General features: G+C 33.6%; 2 protein-coding genes across 5 annotated transcripts in view; both read right to left on the reverse strand.

Moving 5' to 3' along the window:
* Positions 1 to 1,772: 1,772 nt before the first annotated feature.
* zgc:174917 lies at positions 1,773 to 4,730 on the reverse strand. 2 transcript variants are annotated; one of them, XM_017359021.4, is made up of 8 exons: positions 4,171 to 4,730; positions 3,997 to 4,082; positions 3,415 to 3,624; positions 3,061 to 3,340; positions 2,882 to 2,973; positions 2,661 to 2,800; positions 2,349 to 2,453; positions 1,773 to 2,239 (listed from the first exon to the last, which is right to left on the reverse strand). In XM_017359021.4, exons 3-8 carry the CDS (start codon positions 3,542 to 3,544, stop codon positions 2,147 to 2,149), a joined length of 840 nt encoding a protein of 279 aa, XP_017214510.2. In that variant the 5' UTR covers positions 3,545 to 3,624; positions 3,997 to 4,082; positions 4,171 to 4,730; the 3' UTR covers positions 1,773 to 2,146.
* A 1,645-nt stretch (positions 4,731 to 6,375) lies between these two features.
* si:ch211-153b23.7 overlaps positions 6,376 to 26,949 on the reverse strand; it is a 66,511-nt gene continuing 45,937 nt past the window's right edge. For 2 of the 3 annotated variants that reach the window (XM_073922555.1, XM_073922554.1), the window contains 6 exons: positions 18,879 to 19,029; positions 14,957 to 15,100; positions 12,356 to 12,487; positions 12,072 to 12,266; positions 10,191 to 10,316; positions 6,376 to 7,461 (listed from right to left, as the gene is read on the reverse strand). In XM_073922555.1, the coding sequence (XP_073778656.1) occupies positions 7,234 to 7,461; positions 10,191 to 10,316; positions 12,072 to 12,266; positions 12,356 to 12,487; positions 14,957 to 15,100; positions 18,879 to 19,029 (976 nt within the window). In that variant the 3' untranslated portion in view covers positions 6,376 to 7,233. Of the gene's footprint in view, positions 7,462 to 10,190; positions 10,317 to 12,071; positions 12,267 to 12,355; positions 12,488 to 14,956; positions 15,101 to 18,878; positions 19,030 to 25,749; positions 25,962 to 26,949 lie in introns of those variants that run through there. The other variant, XM_001344090.9, reaches the window with a different exon arrangement.

Here is a 26,949-nt window from a genome sequence, read left to right on the forward strand (position 1 = left end):
TTTAATACGAATTTCAGCAAATAAACATCCTTAGTGTATTTATTTATTTATTAAGATGTCCATGGTAATGTTTATATTCACTGTTTCATTTAGAGAAACTCTTGAGATAAATCAGTGATATCTCTGAACTTTAATAATAAATCTAAATAAAATGCTGCGCTTCCCACCTCCAGTCGCAACGACTTCTGGGACTTCCAGAGTGAGTTCGGTGCTCAAGTCTGCATCGTTGTGTCCTCGATATCAAAAACACGTCTGGGAAGTTTTACGCGTCCTCCGTACTACGCACTACTTACACTATTTATACTACAAAATGCCGTAGAATAGTGCATAAGTATGCAATTTGGGACGCAGCTATGGTTCCTTGGAGCTACTTCAAATTGTTTGTATTGTTAAGTCCTAGTTGGGAAACCTTGCATTTTAAGCTCAGCTTAAGGACTTCCATATTGTCCAGATAACTTAATGTTTTGAAAATGTATTGGTATGCTGCCTGAATAAGATTTGACATTTTGGATTCTATCATTATTAAGTTTCATTCCTCAATTATCTGCAAGTTGAAAAATCGATGCAAAAGTAGACATATTTCAACATATTTCCACGCACTCAATATTTTTTTACTCCGAGTCAGTGACCAGTTTTTTTTTTTTAGTACTAAGTTTTGTGAACTGATCAATTTAAGTATATTCTACAAAACTGTCAAGTTAAATAAACTTAAATATGCAAGTTTTAGGAGACTCCATTAATTAAATTGAGGCAACGAGTTTACTCAATTAATTTAGTTCAGTTAACTTTTTTGGGTTTTCAGTGCATGTTGTGGTCTAATGGTTAGGGAGTTGTACCTGTAATCGAACGTTTCAAAGCCAAAACAAAGGCAGTATAAGTTGAAAGAACAGCATTACACTTTATACCATCCGTTTATGCAGAGGTTAATATAAATTTGCACCTGTTTTTATATATGTTACAGCTTTAAAATGCAACTCATCTCTGTCTGTCCCTTTTGTTGAGTATAATTATAATTTAGCCTATATTTCATCTACAACTGAACAAAGTTTTGCACGTTATTTCTGATGTATAATGACTTCATGACATGTTCACAACAGATTTATGACAAATTTTGTTGTCTTGGTTATGTCAAGTTTTATGTCAACTCTTCAAAGATAATAACAGATTGTTATGTATTTGTTTAAATCAATTTGTCCTAACATTGTCATCTATGCATTTAACATGTCATAACTGAGCAAATGATACTTAATTGCAATTTGCATGAGCATGCATCCAATTTCATTCACAGCCATTACATGTCATTTCATGATTATAAATTTAATGAGAGTTTTACGAACACTCCTTCCAGTAAAATGTTACCAAATATTCACAACTTAAATAACCAGCTATGTTAAATTTCAGAACCTAAAAATAAAAATTCTGACAAGTCATTAAAATATAAGCAGTCTTATTAACTCAATGCATTTTTTTATTATTGCTATTTAAGAAGCTTTTTTTTTTTCAAATACTTTATTTTTTTACTTTACACATATTGTATGTGGATTTTCTGTCCTACCGTCTATTTTTACTGTTTATTCTTTAATTTTTGTTTTATGTCAGTATTAATTCAAGTATCAAATGACAAGATGCATCAACATTTAAAGTAACACTCTCACTGGACAAACTGATAGTGGATGCATCTTTTTGTCTGATAGTATGTGGAATACTGTCATTTTTATAACTTTGGACCTACAAATTTTCTAAAAGCAGCAAATGACCTAAACATCCATAGGCCTCTTTAAGCAGTTTATTTGGTTTTCCATGTTCAGAATGTGACAATTCAGAAGAACAAATAATACAGAAATATATTATTACATTTACAGATGAAAATACTATAAAACATAGTTTCTTTAAAGCTTGAAAGATAAATACATTTTTAAATACTTCTAGTGTAGTAACAATGAAAAATGTGTATAGTATATTGTATATAATCACTTTCAAAGTAGATAGGTTGTCAATATTAATATTAATAACTGATGTTAATAACAACAAACAATTTGTTAAGCTAGGCTACTTTAAGGTCTACTCAAAGTCTACTTTTATAGGTCTATTTAAGAAAATATACAATGTTAGAGTTTAATTACTGCAAACAGCCTGTCTTAATGAGTCACAGTTTGGATGTTTTCTTGGAGAAGTGGTTGTATTTGTCAAAACCACTGACCAGCACTGTATCAGGAAATGTCCTGGGGCGCTCAGGATCCTGTAAGGTAAATAAATATACAAATAAATAAATATAAATATGAAAAAATCGATAAAAGTGTCTGTTATGTACAAGTGCAATCATTTTGTAAATGGAGAAAGATTTTTACCTGGATTGGATAAGTACATGTCGGAACATATCGGATCACGTAGCCACAACGCCTCCTGTTAGATGTGTTGGGATCACTAGCATGAACCAAAAGTCCATCATGGACCTGTGTGGAGGTAAAAATCAGACAATAAATGCGTATAGTCCTTATGGATGTATATCCAAATTACTTATTTTTATGGAACCAAAATACAGGATGGGTATGATTTTGCCAAATGGTAATTGAGTAATTTTATTTAATATTCAGTATTGGCTGGCTGTGTACCTCAATTCTTTCACTGCATATTGTTTTTCAGACAAAAGAAATACTCACCGACATTTGACCAGCTAGCAGGGGGCATAAGAGGGCCTTTTCTGTCTCCACTAGCTCTTCTGGGATCTCTTGATTGACACTCAACATGTTGCCAGCTCGTTTTGATTGGTGATGGGGTAAAAGACCATAGTGGTGACTTCCTGTTGGCAAAAAAACAAAGAAAGTTCGGACGTTTCCCATTACAAGCCAGCCACAATGACACAATGAAACGGTGTTCCTACCTGGAATAACCTGGAGTGCCCCATTATCCTCAAGTGAGTCATCAAGGGCAAGCCAGACTGACAAAACGGGGCCTCCCTCAAAACCCCAATACCTAAAGACCAGAATATGATGGCTTACAGTACTTGAAATTAAAACTTGAGTTTATAGAATTCATTTCATTATGTGTAATTGTGCTTACTTCATGTCCTGGTGCCAGGCCACAAATGGCATTTCTTCCTTTTCATTGGAATCTTCTGCCTTATTACAGGTATTGCTCAACTGGATGATCCCATTGCTTTCTTGCTTTTCAGCTTGTCTGCCCACTGGATATTTACAAATAAATCTGGAGTCAAGCAGAATGACATCAGGCCCCAAAACTCCTGTGACCACCTCAAGAAGCCTAGGATGCTTTGCGAGGGCCATCACCCAGTCATACTCCTTGTGGATGTTATGAAGACTGTAAGCAGTGTAACTTTCGCCTGCAAGAGAATAATTTGATTACTTCAATTCCAAACCTGTCTTAGATTTCAAATTCAGTTTCACTGAAGCTCACCATGTTTTCTCTCCAGCTCAGCAAAGGCATTGCGGGCCTGCTGCAGCTCCTCTGGACTCAGGATAGGAAGCGCAGTCAGATACCCATCCTGCTTGTACTGGCCCTGAATATCAGCAACGTCTTTGTTCATGTCTGAAAACGGAGTTTGCCTTCTGCAGATGTGCCTTGGACTTCGTGTCTCACTTTCTTGACAAGTGCTCACCTTAAACTCTGCACAAAGAGAGAAAAAGCTGTTTTTATATGATGTGTTACAGAGAAATACATTGCGAGAGGGAAAGATTGGAAATACAACTTTGCTTCTACATTCTGTCTGACTAAGGCATTTCCTTTTCCATCCTCTAAAAACCTCCTTGTTTGGCTCTTATTTTGCCCCCTTTAAATATAGCACATTTATTCTGGGTTGTTTGTGCAGGAACAGAGCTATAATGTGCCTGGAAGCAATGGTCCATGAGCAATTAAAAGGAAATGACATATTACTCTTAAGCACATAAGGGTGGAGTGAAGCTAAAAGTGCACACTCAGGTGTCTATTTAATTTGCTTATTTTCCTGAAGAACTCAAGTTCATGGAGTCAAACACACACCTCAGTCAGAAAGATGTTGATTTCTGTGTGTTGAGTCTTCGTCAGAAAGTTGTTGAGTCTTGGTTGCTGCAAATCTGAAAAACAAACTTGTAAATGAGAAAAGTACAGGAACTTTAATGTTAATCTAAATGACATGAAGATAATAATAATAATAACAATAATAATAAGTAATACCCGCTCTCTGCTGTTCACGCTGTTGTTACCCAGATTTTGATGTTTTTTACAGTCAGTCTATGTTTATTTATAATCGTTTGAGAGTTAGACTCCTCCTCTAATACATCATGTATTTCTGATCAGATTCCTGGTTAATTTTTAACCACCTTTTAAAAACATCCTAGGGTGTGTAGGCATTGTATTTCACTTATGGTGCAATGTCTTGAGCTTGTCAGTAGATGATGCTGGAAATTCCAAGTCAAAAAAGCATTTCCTTTTGTGAGCAATCTTCTTTGTAAATGGAACTGTACACAATGGAACATGCTGTCATCTCATAGTACGTGTGGAACGTGACCTACATATTCACCTGCTGATGACAACATCATGATAAAGAAAAAACATTTTTTCCTGAAAAGAAACTTTATACAGTACTTGCTATGCATATATTTGATAACACTTAATAATAACTACACACTATGAACCTTTTATTTAGCTTTAGCAAATAGTGTATTCATTTTCTGTTAAGTATTTAATCTACATTAATAAATGTTAGTAAGCAGTTTATAACTGCAGATACTAATTATGTATTCTTGACTTATAACCACCTTTATAATGAGCTTAATAATTGTAATTTTATATTTTAATAATGATTTATTTTTATTGCTAAATGAAGTATTGCATTATTTACAAAATAGTTTTTAAGCATGCTTGGTTGTTTTTAGGATAATTCAGAATGAGTTAGTAAATGATTAATAAACTATTAAAGTTAACAGTTATATATCTTATTATTCAGGCATTTTGTCACCTTAGAATTATAAGGTTCTATCTGATATTTTTGTCAAAATTGAGGTTTTGACATTCTTTTTAAATGAAAACTCATTTACATTATGGGATGTTTTTTATAAGACTTTTTATTTAAAAAAATAAATGTTTACTATATGGAATGCAAAAACATTGAAGCTTAATATCTCAAAATCGTTCAGAACGCAATGCTTTATTAACTCAACTTCATCCAGTTTTGTTACCTAATCTAAAGTGAGGACTATTTATGCTTTATAAATCCCTAATAAATGACAATTAAAGAGTCAATTCAATTCTAAACAGAAAAAATAAAATAAACGACTTCAGTACTTTCTATTCATTTAAAGATACTCAAATGAAACTATATCGAATAAAAAATTAATCTTTGCAAACTAAAACTAAAATAAGATGACTGTTCCGTTTAAACATTGCATCCTATTATATTGTTCAATTATTATATTGTTGTTGTTTTATCAAATTGGATGTCCTATTTTGACACTCCTGTTATTTTACAGTAATTTTATGTTTTAGATAAGATTACAAAGATTATTGTTTATTTGATAACAAGCCTTTAATTGTCATTTATAAAGCATAAATAGTCCTCACTTTAGTTCAGGTCAAAACTGGATGAAGTTGAGTTAATAAAGCATTTATTAACATACATAGTAACATTATATAGCATTACCATATGCCTGAATAATAAGATATAGAAACTTTAATTTCAATAGTTTAATCATTTACTAACTTATTCTGAATGATCTCACAAACCTCCAACTACTCTTAAATACAAATGGTTTGTAAAATAATGCAATACCTAATTTAGTAATGAAAAATCAACCAGTCACAAAGTATGAAAGTACAATTATAAAACATTATAAATGTGGTTATAAGTCAAGAATACAGCATTTGTATCTGCAGTTATAAACTGCTTACTAACATTTATTAGAGTTAATTCCCAACAAATAATAATTTCACTAGATGCTAATGCTTAATAAATGATTCCTTGTGTGTAGTTATGATAGTGTTACCTTATATTTTAGTTTTTTTTCTTTTGATGAGCTGATTTTTATAGAATTATAATCATTAAATTATAAAATACAATCACAGACTTTAATTAATTTATAATGTTCTATTTTGATTACATTTTTATAATAAATATATTTATTCACTCATAATAAATATATACTGTAGTTTAATTTTTTTTAGTTTGTCATTTTGGTGTATCAAATGATTTTTAGAGAATTACATTTATTTATTTTTTTTATTTATAACATAAAACCGCACATTTTATTTAATTTATAATGTTCTATTTTGATAACAGTTTTATAATAAATAAATATATTTATTCACTCATTATAAATATATAGTTTTTATTCATTTTAGTTTGTCATTTTGGTGCATCAAATGAAGCTAAAACAAACTGGGAAATGTTGCCCTTTCCTCCCATTTTATTTTAGTTATGACAATATTCCTGAAACGTCAGTCACATTTAAGTTTCAGACACATTTTTTTATTCAATAACAAAAAACACCAAGGCAGCAATAGTTTTTAAATATTCTTTGTCTTTTATATTTTATTACTCTGAAGAGCCAAAATACAGTATAGCTGTTATCAATTACAGAACTTTTACTCTGAATCAATTTACCATTGATGATAAGTACTCACAAACATAAAATACAAAATCCAAACATCTATAAAAAAGAAGAAATAGAAACCGTAAAGTACAAACATCTATATACTGGTGTATATTTTAATAAAATAAAACATTTAAAACAGTTTTAAAAGACAATTTTATCTAATAACAAAAAATGTATTATATTAGAGGCCATTTACAAGTGCACCAATGGACAACGACATTTCTAATGAATGAGTAAATACAATAGAGCAAATATCCTGGAAACAATTAGTTAGTCATTGAGAATGAGCTCAAATCAGAACATTCCAAAGGGGATTTGTTTCCTTATAATTGAAGGTGTAGAAAAATGTGTTTCCTCTTAGTAATCTCTTAAAATAACTAACAGGAAAATATATACCAGCTTATAAAGATTATAGTATTTGCTCTCTGACAAGAATTGTTTGAGGTTCATGCTTTCAGATATTAAACTGGTTGAGACCAATTCATATTAAGACTATACACAATACATATGTCAGCCAGTTCACAATTCTTGAAGTATAAAAACAGAGTAATGCAATAAAAATGAGGAAATTGCATTAAATAAATAAAGCAGTTAAAAGACACAATTTAGCTTTTTTACATTCTTTTATTATGATGTTTTAACCCATTCAGGGAAACTCCAGCTTGCCTTGGTGGTCACGGTGATTTGGACAAATATATCCACCCCGCTGCTCTCCTCTTTGTTTCCGCCTGTCTGTCCTGGGACGGTCCTGATCATTGTTGCAGCGATGCACCAGAACCGGATCTTTTTCAGCTGGAGATTTTTTCATCAGAAGCCTCTGAAGAATTCGTTTGTCTGAGCGTTCCTTCTGAAAATCATCCTCATACACCTTTAGCTGACAAAACAAAAAAGATTTCATTTAAATCCCAACAGCTTTCTGATTACCACCTCATAAGCTACCGTTAGCATAACTTAAAATAGTTAAACAATAACAATGATTTTTAGTGAACAAATTGACAATTAGTTAAATTATATTATCATAGGTACATATTAGTTTGTCAGTCCAATAAAACCATACAAGGGTATTATCAACATTTTTGTAAAGCTTGTAAATCTTATGACATCAAAACACCTGGATTCTTTGACTATACAGTGCACCCAGAAAGCCTTCATAGCGCTTCACTTTTTAAACATTTTTTATGTTTCAGCCTTATTTAGAAATGGATTAAATTTATTTCCTCAGAATTCTACACACAATACCCCATAATGACAAAGTAAAAAAAGATTTTTTTAAATTGTTGCAAATTTATAAAAAAAAACAAAAAACCTGAACATAAGTATTCACAGCCTTTGCTGTGAAGCTCTAAATTGAGCTCAGGTACATTCTGTTTCCAGTGATCATTCTTGAGATGTTTCAGCTTAATTGGAGTTCACCTGTGGTAAAATCAGTTGATTGGACATGATTTGAAAAGGCACACACCTTTCTATATAAGATGCCAGGGTTGACAGTGCATGTCAAAGCTCAAACCAAGCATGAAGACAAAGGAATTGTCTGTAGTCCACAGAGAGATGATTGTCTTGAGGCACAAGGGTGGCGAAGGTTACAGAAAAATTTCTGCTGCTCTGAAAGTTTCAATGAGCACAGTGGCCTCCATCATTCATAAGTGAAAGATGTTTGGAACTATCAAGCTCTTCCAAGAGCTGGTCAGCCATCTAAGCTGAGTGATCTCGGGAGAGGGGCCTTAGTCAGGGAGGTGATCAATTACCCGATGGTCACTCTGTCTGAGCTCCAGCGTTCTTCTATAGAGAGAGGAGAACCTTACAGATGGACCTGTATGGTAGACTGGCCAGACGGAAGCCACTCTTCACCTGGAATTTGCCAAAAGGCATCTGATGGACTCTTAGACCATAAGTAACAAAATTCTCAGGCCTGATGAGACTAAAATTGAACTCTTTGGAGTGAATGCCAGGCATTACGTTTGGAGAAAACCAGGCACCGCTTATTACTAGGCTAAAACCATCCCTAAAGTGTAGCATGGTGGAAGCGTCATGCTGTAGGAATGTTTTTCAGCAGCAGGAACTGGAAAATAAGTCAGGATAGAGGGAAAGATGAATGCAGCAATGTACAGAGACATCCTGAATGAAAACCTGCTTCAGAGAGCTCTTGACCTCAGACCGAGTTGACTGTTCATGTTCCAGCAGGACAATGACCCAGAGCACACCACTGAAATATCAATAGAGTGGCTTCACAACATCTCGGTGAATGACCTTGTGTGGCCCAGCCAGAGCCCAGACCTATATATATACATAATCCTATTCTCTGCAGAGATCTTGTCATTATGGGTTATTGTCATTATGGGATATTGTCAATACGGGGTATTGTGTATAGAATTTTTATAAAATAAATTAATTCAATCCATTTTGGAACAAGGCTGTAACATAACTTATGTGGGAAAAAGTGAAGAATATATTTTATGGGTAAAATTATGAGATTTTGTTTTATGCCAAAAATGTTCTAATATGGCGGCTCATTTTGCTGTGGCAACCCCTGATAAATAAGAGACTAAGATGAAGGAAAATGAAAGAATATTTTAATATTAAGTAACGATCATGTTCCCTGTACATTTCCAACGTTTTTGAATATGCATTGAAAGTTAAGAGAGGGGGGGTTGTGGTTGGTTTTGTGGGGGGTTTTTTTGGGGAGTGTGACATCGCTGATGAAAGTGAAGAGTAAATAAAACTGTATTTGAGTGATTGCACAGCAAGTTCAGCATTCTCATGAAGTACTTTTATTATGGATGACGTCTGTTCCTTTTTAAGATGGCGACCTAAGCCAGGGATTGTGGGTTCGGGTAGCATTTGGGGTGCCAGTTTTGTGTAACAGTTCCCTTTGCTCACTTTATGGGTACTGGGTTGCCAGGCAGGCCCTCAAGTTGAGATCACTGAAAATAATTTGGACAAATTTAAAAGCGATACAAATTTTAAAAAATTGTATCACGTCCGAATTATGTCTTATCATAACAAACATATTCTTCCATTCATATTCTTTTTGGCCTAGTGCCTTTATTAATCTGAGGTCACAGCAGCAGAATGAACTGCTAGCTTATCCAGCATATGTTATAAACAGCGGATGGATGCCTTTCCAGCCACAACCCTGGGAAACACCCATACACACTCTTTCACACACTACGGCCAATTTAGCTTAGTCAATTCACCTATACAGCATGTCTTTGGACTATGGAGGAACAGTGCAACATAAATCTGTCAAATTATATACAACTTCACTTCACAACTTTACTTGCTTTCATAAAGCAGATTCATTTTTGTAAATAATTCATAATATCCTTACTGTAACAAGTTGGAATTGTATTTCCCCCTTATTAACTAAGTGAACTTTTGGACTCTACAAACAGAAAATAGCTATTAACTAGTAACTTGTGCCACCCAGTGGAAGATGTTTATAACAGACAGAATAAAGATAATCTAGTAACCTGCGCCACCCAGTGGAAGACATTCACAACAGACAGAAAAGTTATAATCTAGTAACGTGTGCCACCCAGCGGTATAACTCCAAAACAGACAGTGTATCTTTTTGGTTGAAGTAGAGTGCAGTTCAGCGCTCACCTGTTCCTGCAATAGCAGCATCTGCTGCCGCATCTCTCCCTCTCTGCGCCGCAGTCTCTTATTCTCCTGAAGCATACGCTCGTGGTCCTTCTGCTCAGTTTTATAATCAGCCTCATAGATTTTAGTCTGTGGAAAAAAATAGTAAAAATCAACTAAGATTTTACAATTTAAATGAGGTTTGGCAATATAACTACTGCTTGTTTGTTGTAAACTATAGTTCTATGAAGCTTTTTATGACAGCAATCAAATACAACTGTCTGGGTAGTTTTACAAAAAAAAAAAAGCATTAGAATAAATACATACATACACACCTACTTACATACATACATGCATACATACATAAAATGTTTGTTTAAATCCTATTTTATTATACTTATTTGTATTCACTTTTTATTAATTTAACATATTTTTTTACATTATATCATAAAGTTAGTCAGAATTATTAGCTCCCCTCATTTATTAGCGCCTCTTTTTTTTTTTTTTTTTTTTTTTACCTAATTTCTGTTTAATGGAGAGAATATTTTTTTCAGCACATCTCTACGCATAATAGTTTTGATAACTCATTTTTAATAACTGGTTTATTTTATCTTTCCCATGATGACAGTAAAAAATATTTTACTAGATATATTTCAAGACACTTTAATATAGCTTAATGTGACATTAAAAAGCTTAACTAGGTTAATTAATTTAACTAGGCAGGTTAGGGTAATTAGGCAAGTTATTGTATAATGATGGTTTGTTCTGTAGATTATTGAAAAAATATATAGCTTAAAATGGCTAATAATTTTGACCTTGACATTTTTTTTTTATTAAAACTGCTTATATTCTAGCCAAAATAAAACAAATAAGACTTTCTCCAGAAGAAAAAATATTATCAGACATACTGTGAAAATTCCCTTGCTCTGTTAAACATAATTTGGGAAACATAAAAAAAAGAAAAAAACAATTCAAAGGGGGGCTAATAATTCTGACTTTAACTGCACTTGTAAAATTTTCATAATAAAGTATATATTAATCAGGTAAACTTTTACATTCTTTCATGTTTAATTTATAGTTTATAGGTTTTAAACAAGATAAAGGTCCTATAGTATAATTAAATAAAAAAGTTCAAACTTCAGCTTTTAAAACTTTTGCTTTCAATGGAATCATTACAGATTTTAAACAAGTAAACATAATAATATTTGAATATTTTTGAATATTATTTAAATTGTCAATACTATCTTATAATAAAATGTTATTTATATATTTTATCTTATAAAAGTATTATATTCCCATAATAATACCTTTAAATTGTCAATAACATCTTAATATAATATTACAGGATTTAAGCAACTTGTTGTTTTTTGCACTATCCACACATTCAATCTAAATTACAAATGAAAATATAAGTACTGAAATAATATACATAAAATACTACATAAAAAAGTGATGATTGATACTTGTATGCATTTATGTATATGGCATTTGTTGTACTTTTAAGGTATCATACACACACACACACACACACACACACACACACACACACACACATATATATATATATATATATATATATATATATATATATATATATATATACATGTAAATTTATTTATATATATATATATATATATATATATATATATATATATATATATATATATATATATATATATATATATATGTATGTATGTATGTATATATACAATGTTTTTCCTCTTTAAATTTAACCTCTTACCATTTTTTTGTATATGAACAATATTTTAATAAAAACTTTGAAATATTGTATAAGAATATTTATTTATATTCTACAATGTAATATCTAACAGCCTTTACAGGAAAGTACGCCTATTTAAAAGTCTCTTGGTAATTTTATTAAATGTTATGATGTTGTCAATTAACCTGACACCGCAGTGCCTCCAGCTGTTCTTTAAGATCCTGAACCTCTCTCGTGGAATCAGACTTGATCTGCATTTCTGTGCCAGCCATTTTGAGACTTGATTTTGTGCCCGAAGACACAGTTGATCGAACGTCCATCGACGGCTTAGAGGATTGCTGGAGCAGCTTAGAGTCTGAGGTTTCACTGATATCTGGAATCTTCCAATGGAGAAAAAAGTCAAAACATTCATGTAAAGCATAGTCACATATCAAAATATAAATCGTTTACCTTTGTTTTTAAAGCTCACCTTTGTTCCTCTAGTCCATTGATTAAAATCTGTTTGGTGCAATCGGCTCTCCAGCAATCGAATATATTGCTGGAGATGCTGATTCTTCTTCAGTTCCTGCATCAGTGTTTGTTCATAATATTCCCTCTTGTTCTACAAACACAAATACAACACACAGATGTCAGTGTGTCCATATGTATCTAAATCATAGTGATGAGAAAACAAAATAGCCACATACAAAAATAATGAAAATGTGTTACATTACAGCAAACAAAACACTAGCAATCATAGTATCATTATTAAATGATTGCAGTTTCTATTGCGGCAATTTGCATCTGCATTCACCAAATCCCAAAGGTGACTATGTAGGCAATTTGAGTACAATGAACTCACTGTCATGTTCAAAAAAATCTGAGATTATTTGCGCTTTATGACATGGTGTGTTATCTTGCTGGAAGTAACCATCAGAAGATGGGTACACTGTGTTCATAAAGGGTTGGACATAGTCAGCAACAATACTAAGGTAGGCTGTGGCGATGACATGATGCTCAATTGGTGCTAATGGGCCCAAAGTGTGCAAAAAAAAAAATATCCCCACATCATTAAACCACCACCACCAGCCTGAAATGTTGATACAAGGCAAGATGGATCCATGCTTTCATGTTGTTGATGCTAAATTCTGACTCTATCATCTGAATGTCGCAGCAGAAATCGAGACTCATCAGACCAGGTAACGTTTTTCCAATCTTCTATTGTACAAATTTGGTGAGTCTGTGCAAATTGTAGCCTCAGATTCCTGTTCTTAGCTGACAGGAGTGGCACCCGGTGTAGTCTTCTGCTGCTGTGACCCCTCTGCCTCAAGGTTTGACATATTGTGCATTCAGAGATGCTCTTCTGCATACCTCGGTTGTAACAAGTGGTTATTTGAGTTACGGTTGCCCTTCTATCAGCTCGAACCAGTCTGGCCATTCTCTGTAAACCCTAAAGGTGGTTTTGCGTGAAAATCCCAGTAGATCAGCAGTTTCTGAAATACTCAGACCAGCCCATCTGGCAACAACCACCATGCTGAATTTAAAGTTGCTTAAATAACCTTTCTTCCCCATTCTGATGCTTGGTTTGAACTACAGCAGATCATCTTGACCATGTCTACATGCCTAAATGCATTGAGTTGCTGCCATGTGATTGGCTGATTAGAAATTTGCTTTAACAAGCAGTTGGACAGGTGTAACTAATAATGTGGCCGTGAGCCATGTTTTCATATTAAATGAAGCTTAAATTTCAAGTTATTCCTGTGTCACATCATCCTTCAGAAATCATTATAATATGAAGACCTGGTGCTTACAAAAAACTTATTATTAGTATCAGTTCAAAACTGTTTTTGTTCGAAACAATATTTAAGTTGACACTGCAATACAGTACCATTTAAAGTACCATTAAACGTATATTTACTTTTATTTATCTTTCATCCTTTATTCTTTCATTTAAAAACAAAAAAGGTTTGTGAGTAAAAGTAAAGACATTTATAATCTATAAATAAATAAATAAATAAATGGTACTATTTTGAACTTTCTTTTTGTCAAATAATCACAGCCAACAAAAGAGACTAATTTTCCTGGCTCTCAACCAAGCATCATCTGAACTAATTACTTCAAACATCCTATTATGACCTTTGGATTTCTTTAAATAAACAGCGGTCCTGATGTAATAAAGCAGCCAGGAGATGACTCATCACACATATTGCTTTTCCGATCTCTCAAAGTACCAGGGTTTATGCACTTGACACCAAGTTATTCAGCTTTCAACATCTGTTAAACTCTAACTTTTAAATCTGATTTACTTATAGAAATGTTCCTAATTATCTTTTACATTTATTTATATTTAACAATCACATTGTTTTGAAGCAGATTTATATATACAGATTTATAGTATATTTATGTAATTTATTTTATTTTACTGTATATAGGGAGCACTGCTGTGATTTGAATTCCCCATTGTGATTAATAAAGTCTAAACAAACAACAAACAAACATCAAACATTTAACATTTTAGTCAGTAAAACAATTTTTATAGAACTTTATATTAATATAAATTTATTTTTGATGTAATGTTTATAATATTATAAAAAAATGTAGATATTCAATTTATTGATTTTTAATACATAGAAATAGCTTCACAAAATGTTTACAACTTTTAAAGTGGTTTAATATAAATACTAATAATGTGGTGATACTGTATGAAAAATTGTGGGGTTTGCAGAGCCATTGACCGAGTGTAATAATTAGTAAAGAATAGTAAGGATTTAAAGTGGATCAAAATCTTTCATTAAAGTTGACCTAAATCTATTGAATAACACTCATTTTTGTCTTAAAACAATTTTGAAAAACTTTTTGATCCACTTCAAATCTTGAATACCGTATAACCATATTTTTATAATTCAATCCAATTCACCTTTATTTGTATAGTTCTTTTACAGTGTAGATTGGGTCAAAGCAGCATCACATAGAAGAATATAGTAAACTGAAACATAAGAATATAAGAACTATAACAATATTGTCTAGTGACGTAGTGATGCTAAACTCCCACTTAATGTGCCATGAGTGTGTTTCTGCCCACATACAGTACCTGCTCGTGTTCTACTTTAAGCAGCAGTCGACTGTTGAGCTGTTTGAGGGCTGTGCTTTCCTCCTCAAGGGCCACCACACGCTGCTGGAGGCCCACACTTGTGCTGTGGTAGATATGATCCCACTCCTCGTTCAGTTTCATCAGCTGACACAAACACACACACACAATGGGTTTTATATAAATCTGGGGACTTTCCTTTGATTTGTATTATAATTACATTGAGATCATTGTATTTGGTGCACCCTAACCCAACACTTTAATTTCCTTCAGCTTAGTCCCTTATTAATCACAGCCCAGAGAACCACCATTTACTCTGTTGTTTGTTTTATGTGGCTGTTGCCCTTTTTGCCACATCCCAGGATTGAGAATACACTACTTTTTGAACCTCCAGTTAACAAAGAACATGCATACCCCACACAGAAATGCCCCGACTCAATTTACACATTGTTTTTGGCCCTTTTACTAATCCATTGTCCATACAGGGAGGATTGCTTCCTGTAAATGTATGGATATTTGATCCTCACAAACAGCAAAATCTTACACACAAAACAATAATGAGCCTAGGAGGGGTGTAGTCAACCTGTGGTTTGTGAGGGCCTCAGTATAGTAGACTATAATGGGAAGACTATAATGTTAGTGAGGACCTTTTTTTTTTTTGGCCGAGAGGTTAAACTGAGGGTCTGTCTCTCTGTGATTATTAAATATCCTATGGATCATCACACTTTTTGTAAAGTATAGGGTTGTAAGGGGTAGGGCCAAATTCCCTCACAAATTCCTACATCTCCCTCTCACAGAATTGTAAAGTGCTTTGGGTGTATGACAATACACAATACATTTATATACATAGAGTTATGTCCATAAATATTGGAACACTGATACGATACCATACTGATACTGATACATCCAAATCAGGTGAACGCTGTAGAAATTACTGTTTGCATACTGTTTGCATTTGCCTCCCACTTGTTAAGGAACCAAAAGTAATTGGAAAGAATAATAATCAAACTTTCACTTTTTAATACTTGTTTGCAAATCCTTTGCAGACAATTACAGCCTTAAGTCTGGAATGCATAGACATCAACAGGCGCTTCGTTTCATTCCTGGTGGTGCTCTGCCAAGTCTCTACAGCAACTATCTTCAGTTCCTGCTTGTTCTTGGGGCATTTTCCCTTCAGTTTTGACTTCAGCAAGTGAAATACATTCTCAATCGGATTTAGATCAGGTGATTGACTTGGCCATTGTATAACATTCCACTTCTTTCCCTTCAAAACCTCTTTGGTAGCTTTTACAGTATGCTTTGAGTTATTCTCTATGTGCACAGTGCAGCACTGTCCAATAAGTTCTGAAGCATTTGACTTGATATGAGCAGAAAGTATTGCCTGAAACACTTTAGAAAACATTATGCTGCTTTTGTCAGCGTCACATCATCAATAATTACAAGAGAACCAGTTCCATTGACAGCCATACATGCCCACACCATGTCAATACTACCACCATGCTTCACTGCTTAGGATCATAAGCAGTTATTTTCCCTCTCCATAAACTTCTTTTCCCATCACTCTCGTACTAGTTGATCTTGATTTCATCTGTCTATAGGATGTTGTTCCAGCATGGTGAATCTTTTTTAGAACTCTAATTTGGCCTTCCTGTTTTTTGAGGCTCAACAATGGTTTACATCTTGTGGTAAACTCTGCATTCACTCTGGTGTAGTCTTCTCTTCATTGCTGACTCTGACACACATACACCTACCTCCTAGTGAGTGTTCTTGATCTGACCAACTGTTGTGAAGGGTGTTTTCTTCTCCAGGGAAAGAATTCTTTGGTCGTCCACCAAAGTTGTTTCTGTGATCTTCCAGGGGCCTCATGTACGAAGACTTGCGTGGAAATCTTACTAAAACATTGCGTACGTACAAAGCTGTAAATGTGCGTACGCAGAAAAAATTTCAGATGTATGAAACACTGCGTACGCCGAATCTCACGCATATTCTTTTGTACATCTGAATGAACGTGAAACTGAGCGCAACATGCATGAGCACAAAACCCCTCCCTGCCTCCTCCCCCGTATGAATATGCTAATGACTATGCTAATGGCAAAACCCAACGAAAAAGCAATGTCAAAAGCAAGCAAAAAGAGAAACTTTGAACAGAATGTGAATTGGAGGTGCTGCTTTCGGAGGCAGACCGGAGAAAAGCGGTGTTATTTGCAAGTTTGTTCTCCGGAATTAACAACAAAAGAAAAAAATAGAGTGGGAGAGTTTAGCTGATGCGGTCAACACAGTTGGGTCTGAACATCGCACTGAGTGCATTAAAAAAAGAAATAGTGTGGTTTATATCTGTAAAATGTTGCAGGACGCTTAACAGTCTCAGTGGCGCGCTCGTAAGACGCTTGTTGATCATAAATTGATGAACTCTTTCTTGTTTTTTCCCCCGCTACATATCAGATTTTGCCAACTATTTATCACGAGAAAGACAAGTAGGAATCATCAACAAGTTCATATCAATAAGCATTATATTTTATTTGCACATTTATTGAATGGAAATGTTTCTGATTCACGCATGCAAATTCATCTTCAGATAGTGTCTTTATAGCAATGTGCGTGCGGTAGATCGCTCAGATTACATTGGGAAAACAGGCGACTGCTGCAAATTGTGCTTTAATGTTTAGCTGGTCAAATGTATGGTATGGAAACCTTATATACCTGCTGAACCTGTCTTATACAGCTGCCATTGCAAGGCTCAGACACTTTGTAGAGAGGAATTTAACACAACTGTCTCTAGGAGTCGCCAATGGAAATAAAACAGACACGCACAAAAAATGTGCGTACGCCTGCCAGAAAGCTGCCGTGAAGCTGCGCACATTCCCACGTTCAGTTCATTGTTAGTAAATCCAAACGTGAGCGATTCTGAGCGTGAAACCTGGCGTACGCAAAGTTTTTGTGCGTACGCAGCGTTGATACATGAGGCCCCAGGTCTTTTGGTGCTGCTAAGCTCACTGGTGTGTTCTTTCTTTTTAGGAATATTCCAAACAGTTGTGTTGTCCATACCTAATGGTTTTGCTATATCTCTGATGAGTTTGTTTTGCTTTATTGTCCTAATGATGGCTTGCTTTACTTATGACAGCTCTTTGGATCTCATCTTGAGATTTGACAGTAACAGATTCCAAATGCAAATAGCAAACTTAAAATGAACTCTGGATCTTTTATCTGCTTGTTGTAATTTGGGATAATAAGGGAATAACACACACCTGGCCAGGGAACAGCTTAGAAGCCAATTGCCCATTTTGGACCCTTAACAAGTGGGAGGTACATATGCAAACCATTGTAAATCCTACAGTGTTCACCTGAATTGGATGTAAATGCCCTCAAACTAAAGCTGCACTTAAATCGCATCTAGCTTGTTTCATTACAAATCCATTGTGTTGGTGTATATAGCCAACAATGTTAGAAATGTGTAGACGTCCCAATATTTATGGACCTAACTGTATATAATATATGCTATAAGGTACATTACTGAGTTCCAAGAATGAACACCTGAGTCCCAAAATTGTGTCACCACCACCTGAGCCCCAAGAATAGCCTCTGCTGATTGAGTCACTAGAATGGCCGCCGCCACCTGAGTTCTAAAAATGGCCACTGAATAGGTTCCCAGGAGACCTGTCTGACCTGCCAGAGATGTCTGGCAGCTCAGATTTCATTCATTTATTTTTGAATTATTAAATGAAATCCATTAGAGATTACACTTACTCACTATCCTTTGTCTTACTCCCTGATTTAGGGGTTCAGGGGTTTCCACAGCAGAATGAACATACTGTATGCCTTATGTTTTATGCTGTGGATAATTACAGACTACAATCTATAAGTATTATAGCTAGCACTGGTTATAAATCAGAAGAACTTTGAGTATTAAAAATGCCATTTATTCTACCTCTTTGTTGAGTCTACGAAGTTCAGTGTTTTTGTTGAGGAGTTGAAGCTTTTCCTCATCTGCAGAAGTAATTGACATGCTCTCTGTGATGAGGGTGAACTGCTCCTCCCCAGAGAAAATTACCTCATCTTGTCCCACGTCCTCCACCTGCCTATAGACAAAACACACACATTTGTTTTTGTAGGGTTTCAACTAGATTTGAGCTTTCATAGACAAATGAACCTTTAAAAAATATATGTATTATATTGAAATTAATATATTAATTAAAGAGTGTGTGTGTGTGTGTGTGTGCTTGAGTTTGCACACAAATTTCTCTGTCAAATTAAGAAAATAAAAAAGGTCAGATCGGGCAATGTTGAGACCCGGTTGAGTATTATCTAGAGACACAGCAGCAGCATTTGCTATTTACCTACTTTTCTTGTTTGGCTAAATCTGGCTAGCACAGAGTAACAGACAATTATTATAGAAAGGGAGTGCAGAAGCGAAGGTGAAGTTAAACTAATCTAGTAGTGTTTGTCTTGTGGTGGTTTTACAGCTTTAAATTTACATTTAATTATCCAAAAGACAAATCAAATTTATTTCTCTTGTTAACATTCAAGGCTCGTGGGCTAGTTTAGCAATATATCATGGGCACACAGGTTAACGATATGTAAATGACACTTTACATTTAGATGAATATGTCAGAATTGTCACATTGCAATGCAAATCAGGTTTTAAAGTAATTACTATTGACACAAGGCATTACAGATAAAACTAAATAATTAAAGTATACCACCACAGAATTTCCCCAGGTATTAGTTAATGACCTGAGACACCTTTCAACTGCACATGATACGACTGTCAGAATATAGCCCGACAGTAGTAGTTAAACAGAATTTTCAGTTTTGTCATGCACCATGGTAGAGAGGCTAATTCTTGGGGTGTCCAAAAATTTAAAGCAGTCCAAAAGCAAGAGCCTTTACTCTCAGTGCGTTCACCATGGTTTGTATAAATAAATCAATGAATACTAGAATTTCACGGACATAATTTAAAAATAAAAGAAGGAATAATATAGAACAACAAATTTGGAATAATTGTAAAGGCAGCATTAAAAAATAATAATTGTAAAAAAATAACAAAAACTACTAATTCTCGGTCAATCGGTCGGTTGGTCATAATAGCATAATAGCAGAAGTTCAAGTATTTCAATGGATCCGCAGCTCATATCAGATCATAATTTTCCACTTTCAGAGATGACCAGAACTCTATGCAGCTCCTGGACTACTCTCCATTAGAAAAATTAATGACTCCTGTTCTGTTGCTTGTCGTGTGCAGTGGAAAGGCAGCTTTAGAAACTAGTAAAGACATAGAAAATTATGTCTAATGGCATACAGTAGAATAAATGCACATTCTGGCTTAGTTTTGTTTATTGTTGCTTTTTCTTGTCGGTTTGTCTGTTCTGACAAAAATGGATGAATGCTAAAGAAGACTGTGGTCTCCAGGTCACTATGAACTGATTATTTTGTTGATTTTTTTTTTTTTAATTGAAACAACATGTATCAATCGAGGGAGAGTGAGGGAATTTAAATAAACTGGTAAGTCAGAATTGTGTTAATATATTTACAATTTAGTTTTTTTTAAACATGAGAAAGGCCCTGTTTTTCCACTTAAGCCCCTGGCCCTCTGAGTCTGTGCACAGCCGTCTCGACATTGCTACTGATATAAGTTATAATGCCAGTTGTACTCGCACTGTAAAAAATGTTAAACCAGTAAAAAAACAAAAAAAACGGGTGTTGTAGACGAAAGTGAAGACGGTTGGGGAGTCGCAGATGACAGTGAAAGTGAACAGCGGACGGGGAGGAGGGTGGTTTTTCTTGTGTACTCAGGAATTAATTTGTGCCGGAACACACCGGATCTGTTCCGGCACCTCATTTTACCGATCCCCCTCCTCAACCGCCCTCATCCCCGTCTGCTGTTCACTTTCACTTTCATCTGCAACTCCCCAAACCTCTTCACTTTCGTCCACGACACCCCTGCCATGCTCACTTTAGTCTGCGACACCCCTCCGCCATCCACCGCACCAACCCCCCCTACTTACGTTTCCTTGTGAGATCAGGCTGGACAAACAGGGGAAAATGATATGTAATCCTTCACAATGAAAAACAAGACTCAGCAAAGAGTCTGTGTGAATGAGGTGTCTTTATAGTAATCAGTCCATTATGAGCTTCCAGCTCATTCTAGCTCAGAAAATGGTTCATCCCACTGAAATATAGTTTAAGCATTTGATTTTTGATGCAAATTTTGCTCACAAAACTAATCCTTTTAACCTAATAAAGAACATTTTGATTTAAGTTAAGTAAACATGTTAAATGTAGTGGTACAGACATTTTTACTGATTTTTGCTAAACCTACAAAAAAGCTGGATTTTTTACAGTGCATGCATATTATAGGATTCCTCAACACTGTATACAAATAATTAGTTCATAGTACAAACCATGCTCTATGGTAAAACTGCTTTGAGGTGATAAGCATGATATTGTGCAAGGAACTACATGTAAGTGTTTGCTGATAATTACATTTACATCTAACAGGCTTGTCTGTGGGAGCAGTGCTCCAACAAATTATTAATCCTTTAGCAAACATTGACCTTTAAATAACTCATTCAAATTCATCAACATTCTAAATCAACATTCACAGAAAATAAATCCTACATTAGGGCAGTTATGTAAATCAACTTTGTGCTGGGAGGTATGTGCTGGCTGGCTTATGCAAGGACTCTGTGCATGTGCAATTACAATATAGAAACATTCATTTGTTAATTTTTCTTTCAGTTTAGTCCCTTTATTCATCAAGGGTCACCACAATGGAATAAACCGCCAATATAGAAACAGATTATCATAAATAGTGCTATGACCCAGAATTTGATCTTATTTAAATTTATCTTCCAATGTTACTACTAACCAAAAGTATTTGTCTCAGGTGAAAACCTGAAATCTGCAGTGAATTACACTTACAGTATAAGTACTTATCTGGAAATGTTAGAAAAGCTGGTAGATGTTTGTTTTTCCAGTTAGCCTTTTGTTTTTTTAGATTTTGTTATTCTGGTAAAGGTTTTCCCCTGCGAATAGTAATAGATGACTTGTGCTATTCAGCACCAGTTAAATTAATTATTTATGGTTAATTACAATTGGTAATACAGTCTATACAGTTAATGACTATATTAATTACAATGTGTAATACAGCTAAACATTTTAAATGAAATACTATTATAATAACAAATATATAATTAGGCCACAATATTTTTGTAAATTAAGAAGCTAGGATCACAGTGGAAAAGGAGTAATTAATAGATGGAATCTGAATCAGCTTCAATAACGTCATAGATGTGCTGAAAATATATCCAAAAACGTGTTACATCCTCATGATTAATGACTCATGCTAAAAAAACTATGACACAAAAAGAACTAAAAGAATTACCCAGTCTCAGAAAAACGAAAATGAAAATGAGTTTGGAAAATTTGAGCTGGGTGGGTTTTTACAGCAGCAACTAATGTTTTTGGCAATATTTGTTTGGCAACTTTTAACTCAAAATCATTCAATGTGCAGCTTTTACATTTTTTTTAATAAGAATGGTCATATTTGAGGATGACAAAGACACATTTTCACACATGAACACCAACTCACATCATGAAATGTATCTTTGAAATATTTAATGGTGGATTAAACCTGAATGAGTGGTTTTTAAATAATTTATACAAGATTTATGCTAAACACTGTACACTGTAATCAAAGCTAACGATTGCCTCAAAACTCAATTTCAGTTCACTTTTTTCTTTTTAGGCCTGTCTTGTATTGTATAAAGCAATTTAAGCCTGAATCTGTGCATTGCCATCTTAGAATGTATAGAAAGGCCTGTAGCCAGCCAGGCAGGGTTCTTATAACCCAACTCTCTATGACAAAGGTCCATAATTTGTCCTCTACATGAGCTCATTTGTCCTATTTTGACTGCTGCATCATCATAAATTGTGAAAGTTACCAGCCTGATCTCACGAGAAAAAGGAAGTATTTTACGTTTTGCTAGTTTAGTGGCTAATTCGTTCGAATTCATATGAGTTCAGTCGTACAAAACTTTACGATTTTAAAAAGGAGGCGTGGCTCTTAACCCCACCCCTAAACCCAACCATCATTGGGGGATAAGCAAATCATACTAAATTGCACGAATTAGATCGTACGAATTCATACAAATAAGGCACTAAATCAAAAAGTTACGAATTGCTGTGAGGTTGTTGAAGTAACCCATCAAAAACGATTATAAGACCAAGCTGAATTCTCAGTTAACCATCACATTGGTGTGACTTTAGCTAATCAGTTTTGTTCAAGGCAAACTATTATTTTTCATGAATTCAACCTCCAGCTGTGCAAGAAATCGGTTGTAGCCTAAATAAGTCATCTTTTACAATTGTTTTTAAATAGAGAAAACATTTGATGGTATTTTTTTCTAAATCTTGAACATTATACTCTTAAAACAAAAAATGACAGATAAAAAGGTATAAGAGCATTTTAACCACATTAAAATGAATTTGAATACTAATTTGTCTATTGTTTTTATACACAAATTTTCAATCAAATGTACATTTTTACAAGAGAGTTAAAAAAATCATGAAGCTCTTTTATTATTATAGTTAATTCATTCATTAATTTTCTTTTGGGCTTACTCCCTTTATTAATCTGGGTCACCACAGTGGAATGAACTGCCAACTTATCCAGCATGTGTTTTACGCAGCGGATACCCTTCCAGCCGCAACCCATTATTAGGATATTATGTTTAATCTTTTTCATTATTTAAATAGCCAAATTGTAACTGAGGAAAAATAATTGTGCTGGCCAGTTTGTTATTTGCCTAATAAATGACAATAGGCCACAGTTTTTAATTTAAAACTTTAACAGATTCCTATTTTTTCTAATGTTATATGATATAATGAATTCATATTTTAAAATAAGTAGTTATTTAAACTTCTTTATTCTTAATCTTTGGGAAATATTTTGGTACATTAAAAAGTGTGGTTATAATAACCATCTGACAACCTAATCCAGCTAAAAACAGTGCTTTAATTGCTCCTGAAATGTAGTATTTAAAACTCATAATTAAATAGAAATTGAAAAAGGTCCACATTTTAAGAAAAAAGAACTACCCCTTTCCCCAGGCTGGCTACGGGCCTAGTAAAGCTGTATTAACTCGTTTATACTGTCACATAGATGCTGAAAAATATACTGAATCTATGATTATGGAGTAACAAATAATCATGTCTTCTCAGAAAATGCACAGGATTTTATATACACTAACAGATAAAATATAGCATCATATTAATAACACGGTTAATGGAAATGTCATTATTGTATAGATATGTTATAATTATCAACTGTACTACAAAAGATATTGATGTCAGAATTATTAGCCCCCCTGTTTATTTTTTTCTCCAATTTCTGTTTAATAGAAAGAAGATTATTTCAACACATTTCTAAACTTATTATTTGTAATAACTTAATTCATGATTTATTTTCTTAGACAAGACGACAGTAAATAATATTTTACTACATCTTTTTTCAAAACACTTTTATACAGCTAAAAGTAACATTTAAAGGCTTACCTAGGTCAAGAAGGTTAATAGGCAGGATAGGGTAATTAGGCAAGTTATTATATAACGATGGTTTATTCTGTAGTGTATCAAAAAAAAAAAAAAAATACAGCTTAAAGGGGCTAATAATTTTGACCTTAAAATGTTTTTTAATAAATTAAACACTCCTTTTATTCTAGCCGAAATAAAACAAATAAGACTTTCTCCAGAAAAAAAATATTAGACATACTGTAAAAATGTGCTTGCTCTGTTAAACATCATTTGGGAAATATTGAAAAAAGAAACAAAAATTTAAAGGGGGGCTAAAAAATTCTGACTTCAACCGTGTTTTATATATATATTTATATAAAACACACACACACACACACGCACACACACACACACACACAAACACACACACACACATATATATATATATATATATATATATATATATATATATATATATATATATATATTAAAACAATAATAAAGTAAATTATCAAAGTTGAACAATATACAGTTCACGTCAGAATAATTAGCCCTCCTGAATTATTTTCCTATATTTTTTCTTCCAATTTCTGTTTAACGGAATCAAGATTTTTTCCCAACACATTTCTAAACATAAAAGTTTTAATAACTAACAGTTTATAATAACTGATTTCTTTTATATTTGCCATGATGACAGAACATAACAATTTACTGGATATTTTTGTATTTTCCGGATATACTAGTATTCAGCCTGAAGTGCAATTTAAAATCTTAACTAGGTTAATAAGGCAAGTTACGGTATTTAGGCCAATCATTGTATTATGTTCTGTAGACAATCAAAAAATATTGCTTAAAGGGGCTAATAATGTCGATGTTAAAATGGTTTAAAAAATTAAAACTGCTGTTATTCTTGACGAAATAAAAAAAATAAGACTTTCTATATAAGATTATAGGAAATACTGTGAAAAGTTCCTTGCTCTGTTAAAGATCATTTAGGAAATATAAAAAAAAAAAAGAAAAATGAATCATTCCATTCAAGAAAATGAATCATTTCATTATTTATAAATTTTTCATAATAGAAAATGTGTTAAATACCTGGAACCATGTGTTAGGAAGAAAGTATTATAGGAAACATATTACAGTAAGCACACTTCCTGCTTGCAGTTTTTTAAACTATTTAATATCCCATTTATATACACACTACACTGTATAATGCCTGAGGGTGGCTGTTGAAGTTAACTTAAGCAGCAAGTTTAGAGGTTGAACAATAGTAAACTGATACCCACTCAAACTGATGGTCATTTTCCTCCTCAGGTAAAGAGGGATGTTTGCTTGAATGATCCTCTTCTGACAATGAAGTCTTTGAACTGTCTTCCATGACCTTTTCAAATCTGAATTCAACTGATTAAAATCTGTTTTTCAATCCACCCGTCGTCTTATACTCCCGAATCGAAATGATGTAACATTCACAGCCCAAGGGCAGCATGATACTGTGCTGTTTTTCCACTGGAGGGGAAGTTCGACTATAAACCCCTTCATTGACATGCAAGTTCGCAGAGCAGGAAGTAATGTGTCACAGTAATCAATACACTATATCTAAACTGTATGACTGTGGCAAATGAATAACAACCTAATGGGAATAACACATTTAGCCTAGCGATACTGTGAGTAATTATTTAAAAGACTGATTTTATGTATTTGAACAGAGAGTGTTTTGTCTTACTAAACTAGAGAATCAAAATAAGGAAGTGATTTACTGGTATACAGAGGGGAAATTCCACTTTAGCATCATCTGTTCTCTGTGGGCTTTTTAAAAGATGGCTAAAATAAGTGCTGATAAAAACCAACCCACAATGTCTCATTGTTAACACATGAGTGAAAGGTCATGGGGGTGATTGTTTACTCTTACTTCTTCCATAGTAACCATATATTTTCCCCACCAAAATATCATTTACAACAATCAATATTTATTAGCAGATTTAGTGGCAGATTTGTTTGACCTCCGTTGATGGGAAGAACCAGATTTGGGGAGACTTCAACTCTATTTACTGTTCCTTGTGTATTTTTGTGACACAATGTACTTTTTCTGTGGTTCATGTTTATTACTGACATACTAACATCTTAACTAAGCTGTGCAGCCCAGAGGGACGTGAAGAGCATGACATCACATGACATACATATTACATCCATGTAGGTATTTTTAGACACATTTGAAGCATTCTACTCTTTATGTTTTTGTAGCTCTGTCATAGCTCTAGTTAGTGTTTCTGACTAACTATTCTTTCCAGTCAGTTTAAGAGCTTAGTTATCTTGTGTAGTTTATTTTCTGTTAGTTTTTGACTCTATTATTATTTTTATTATATTATTATGTATATTTTAATTTTTATTATTCAGTTTGTGGCTTGTTCAATTTAAATGATTTTCTTATATATATATATATATATATATATATATATATATATATATATATATATATATATATATAT

The sequence above is a fragment of the Danio rerio genome, chromosome 14 (assembly GCF_049306965.1).
Source record: "Danio rerio strain Tuebingen ecotype United States chromosome 14, GRCz12tu, whole genome shotgun sequence".
Taxonomy (NCBI): Eukaryota; Metazoa; Chordata; class Actinopteri; order Cypriniformes; family Danionidae; genus Danio; species Danio rerio.

What these genes read in the sequence shown, in the direction of transcription:
- zgc:174917 (XM_017359021.4), bottom strand. Translation starts at nt 3,544, where the DNA reads ATGAACAAAGACGTTGCTGATATTCAGGGCCAGTACAAGCAGGATGGG. An exon ending in TGAGCTGGAGAGAAAACATG is followed by an intron (nt 3,341 to 3,414) that starts GTGAGCTTCAGT and finishes ATTCTCTTGCAG; the next exon opens with GCGAAAGTTACACTGCTTAC. An exon ending in GGCACTCCAGGTTATTCCAG is followed by an intron (nt 2,801 to 2,881) that starts GTAGGAACACCG and finishes TTTTGCCAACAG; the next exon opens with GAAGTCACCACTATGGTCTT.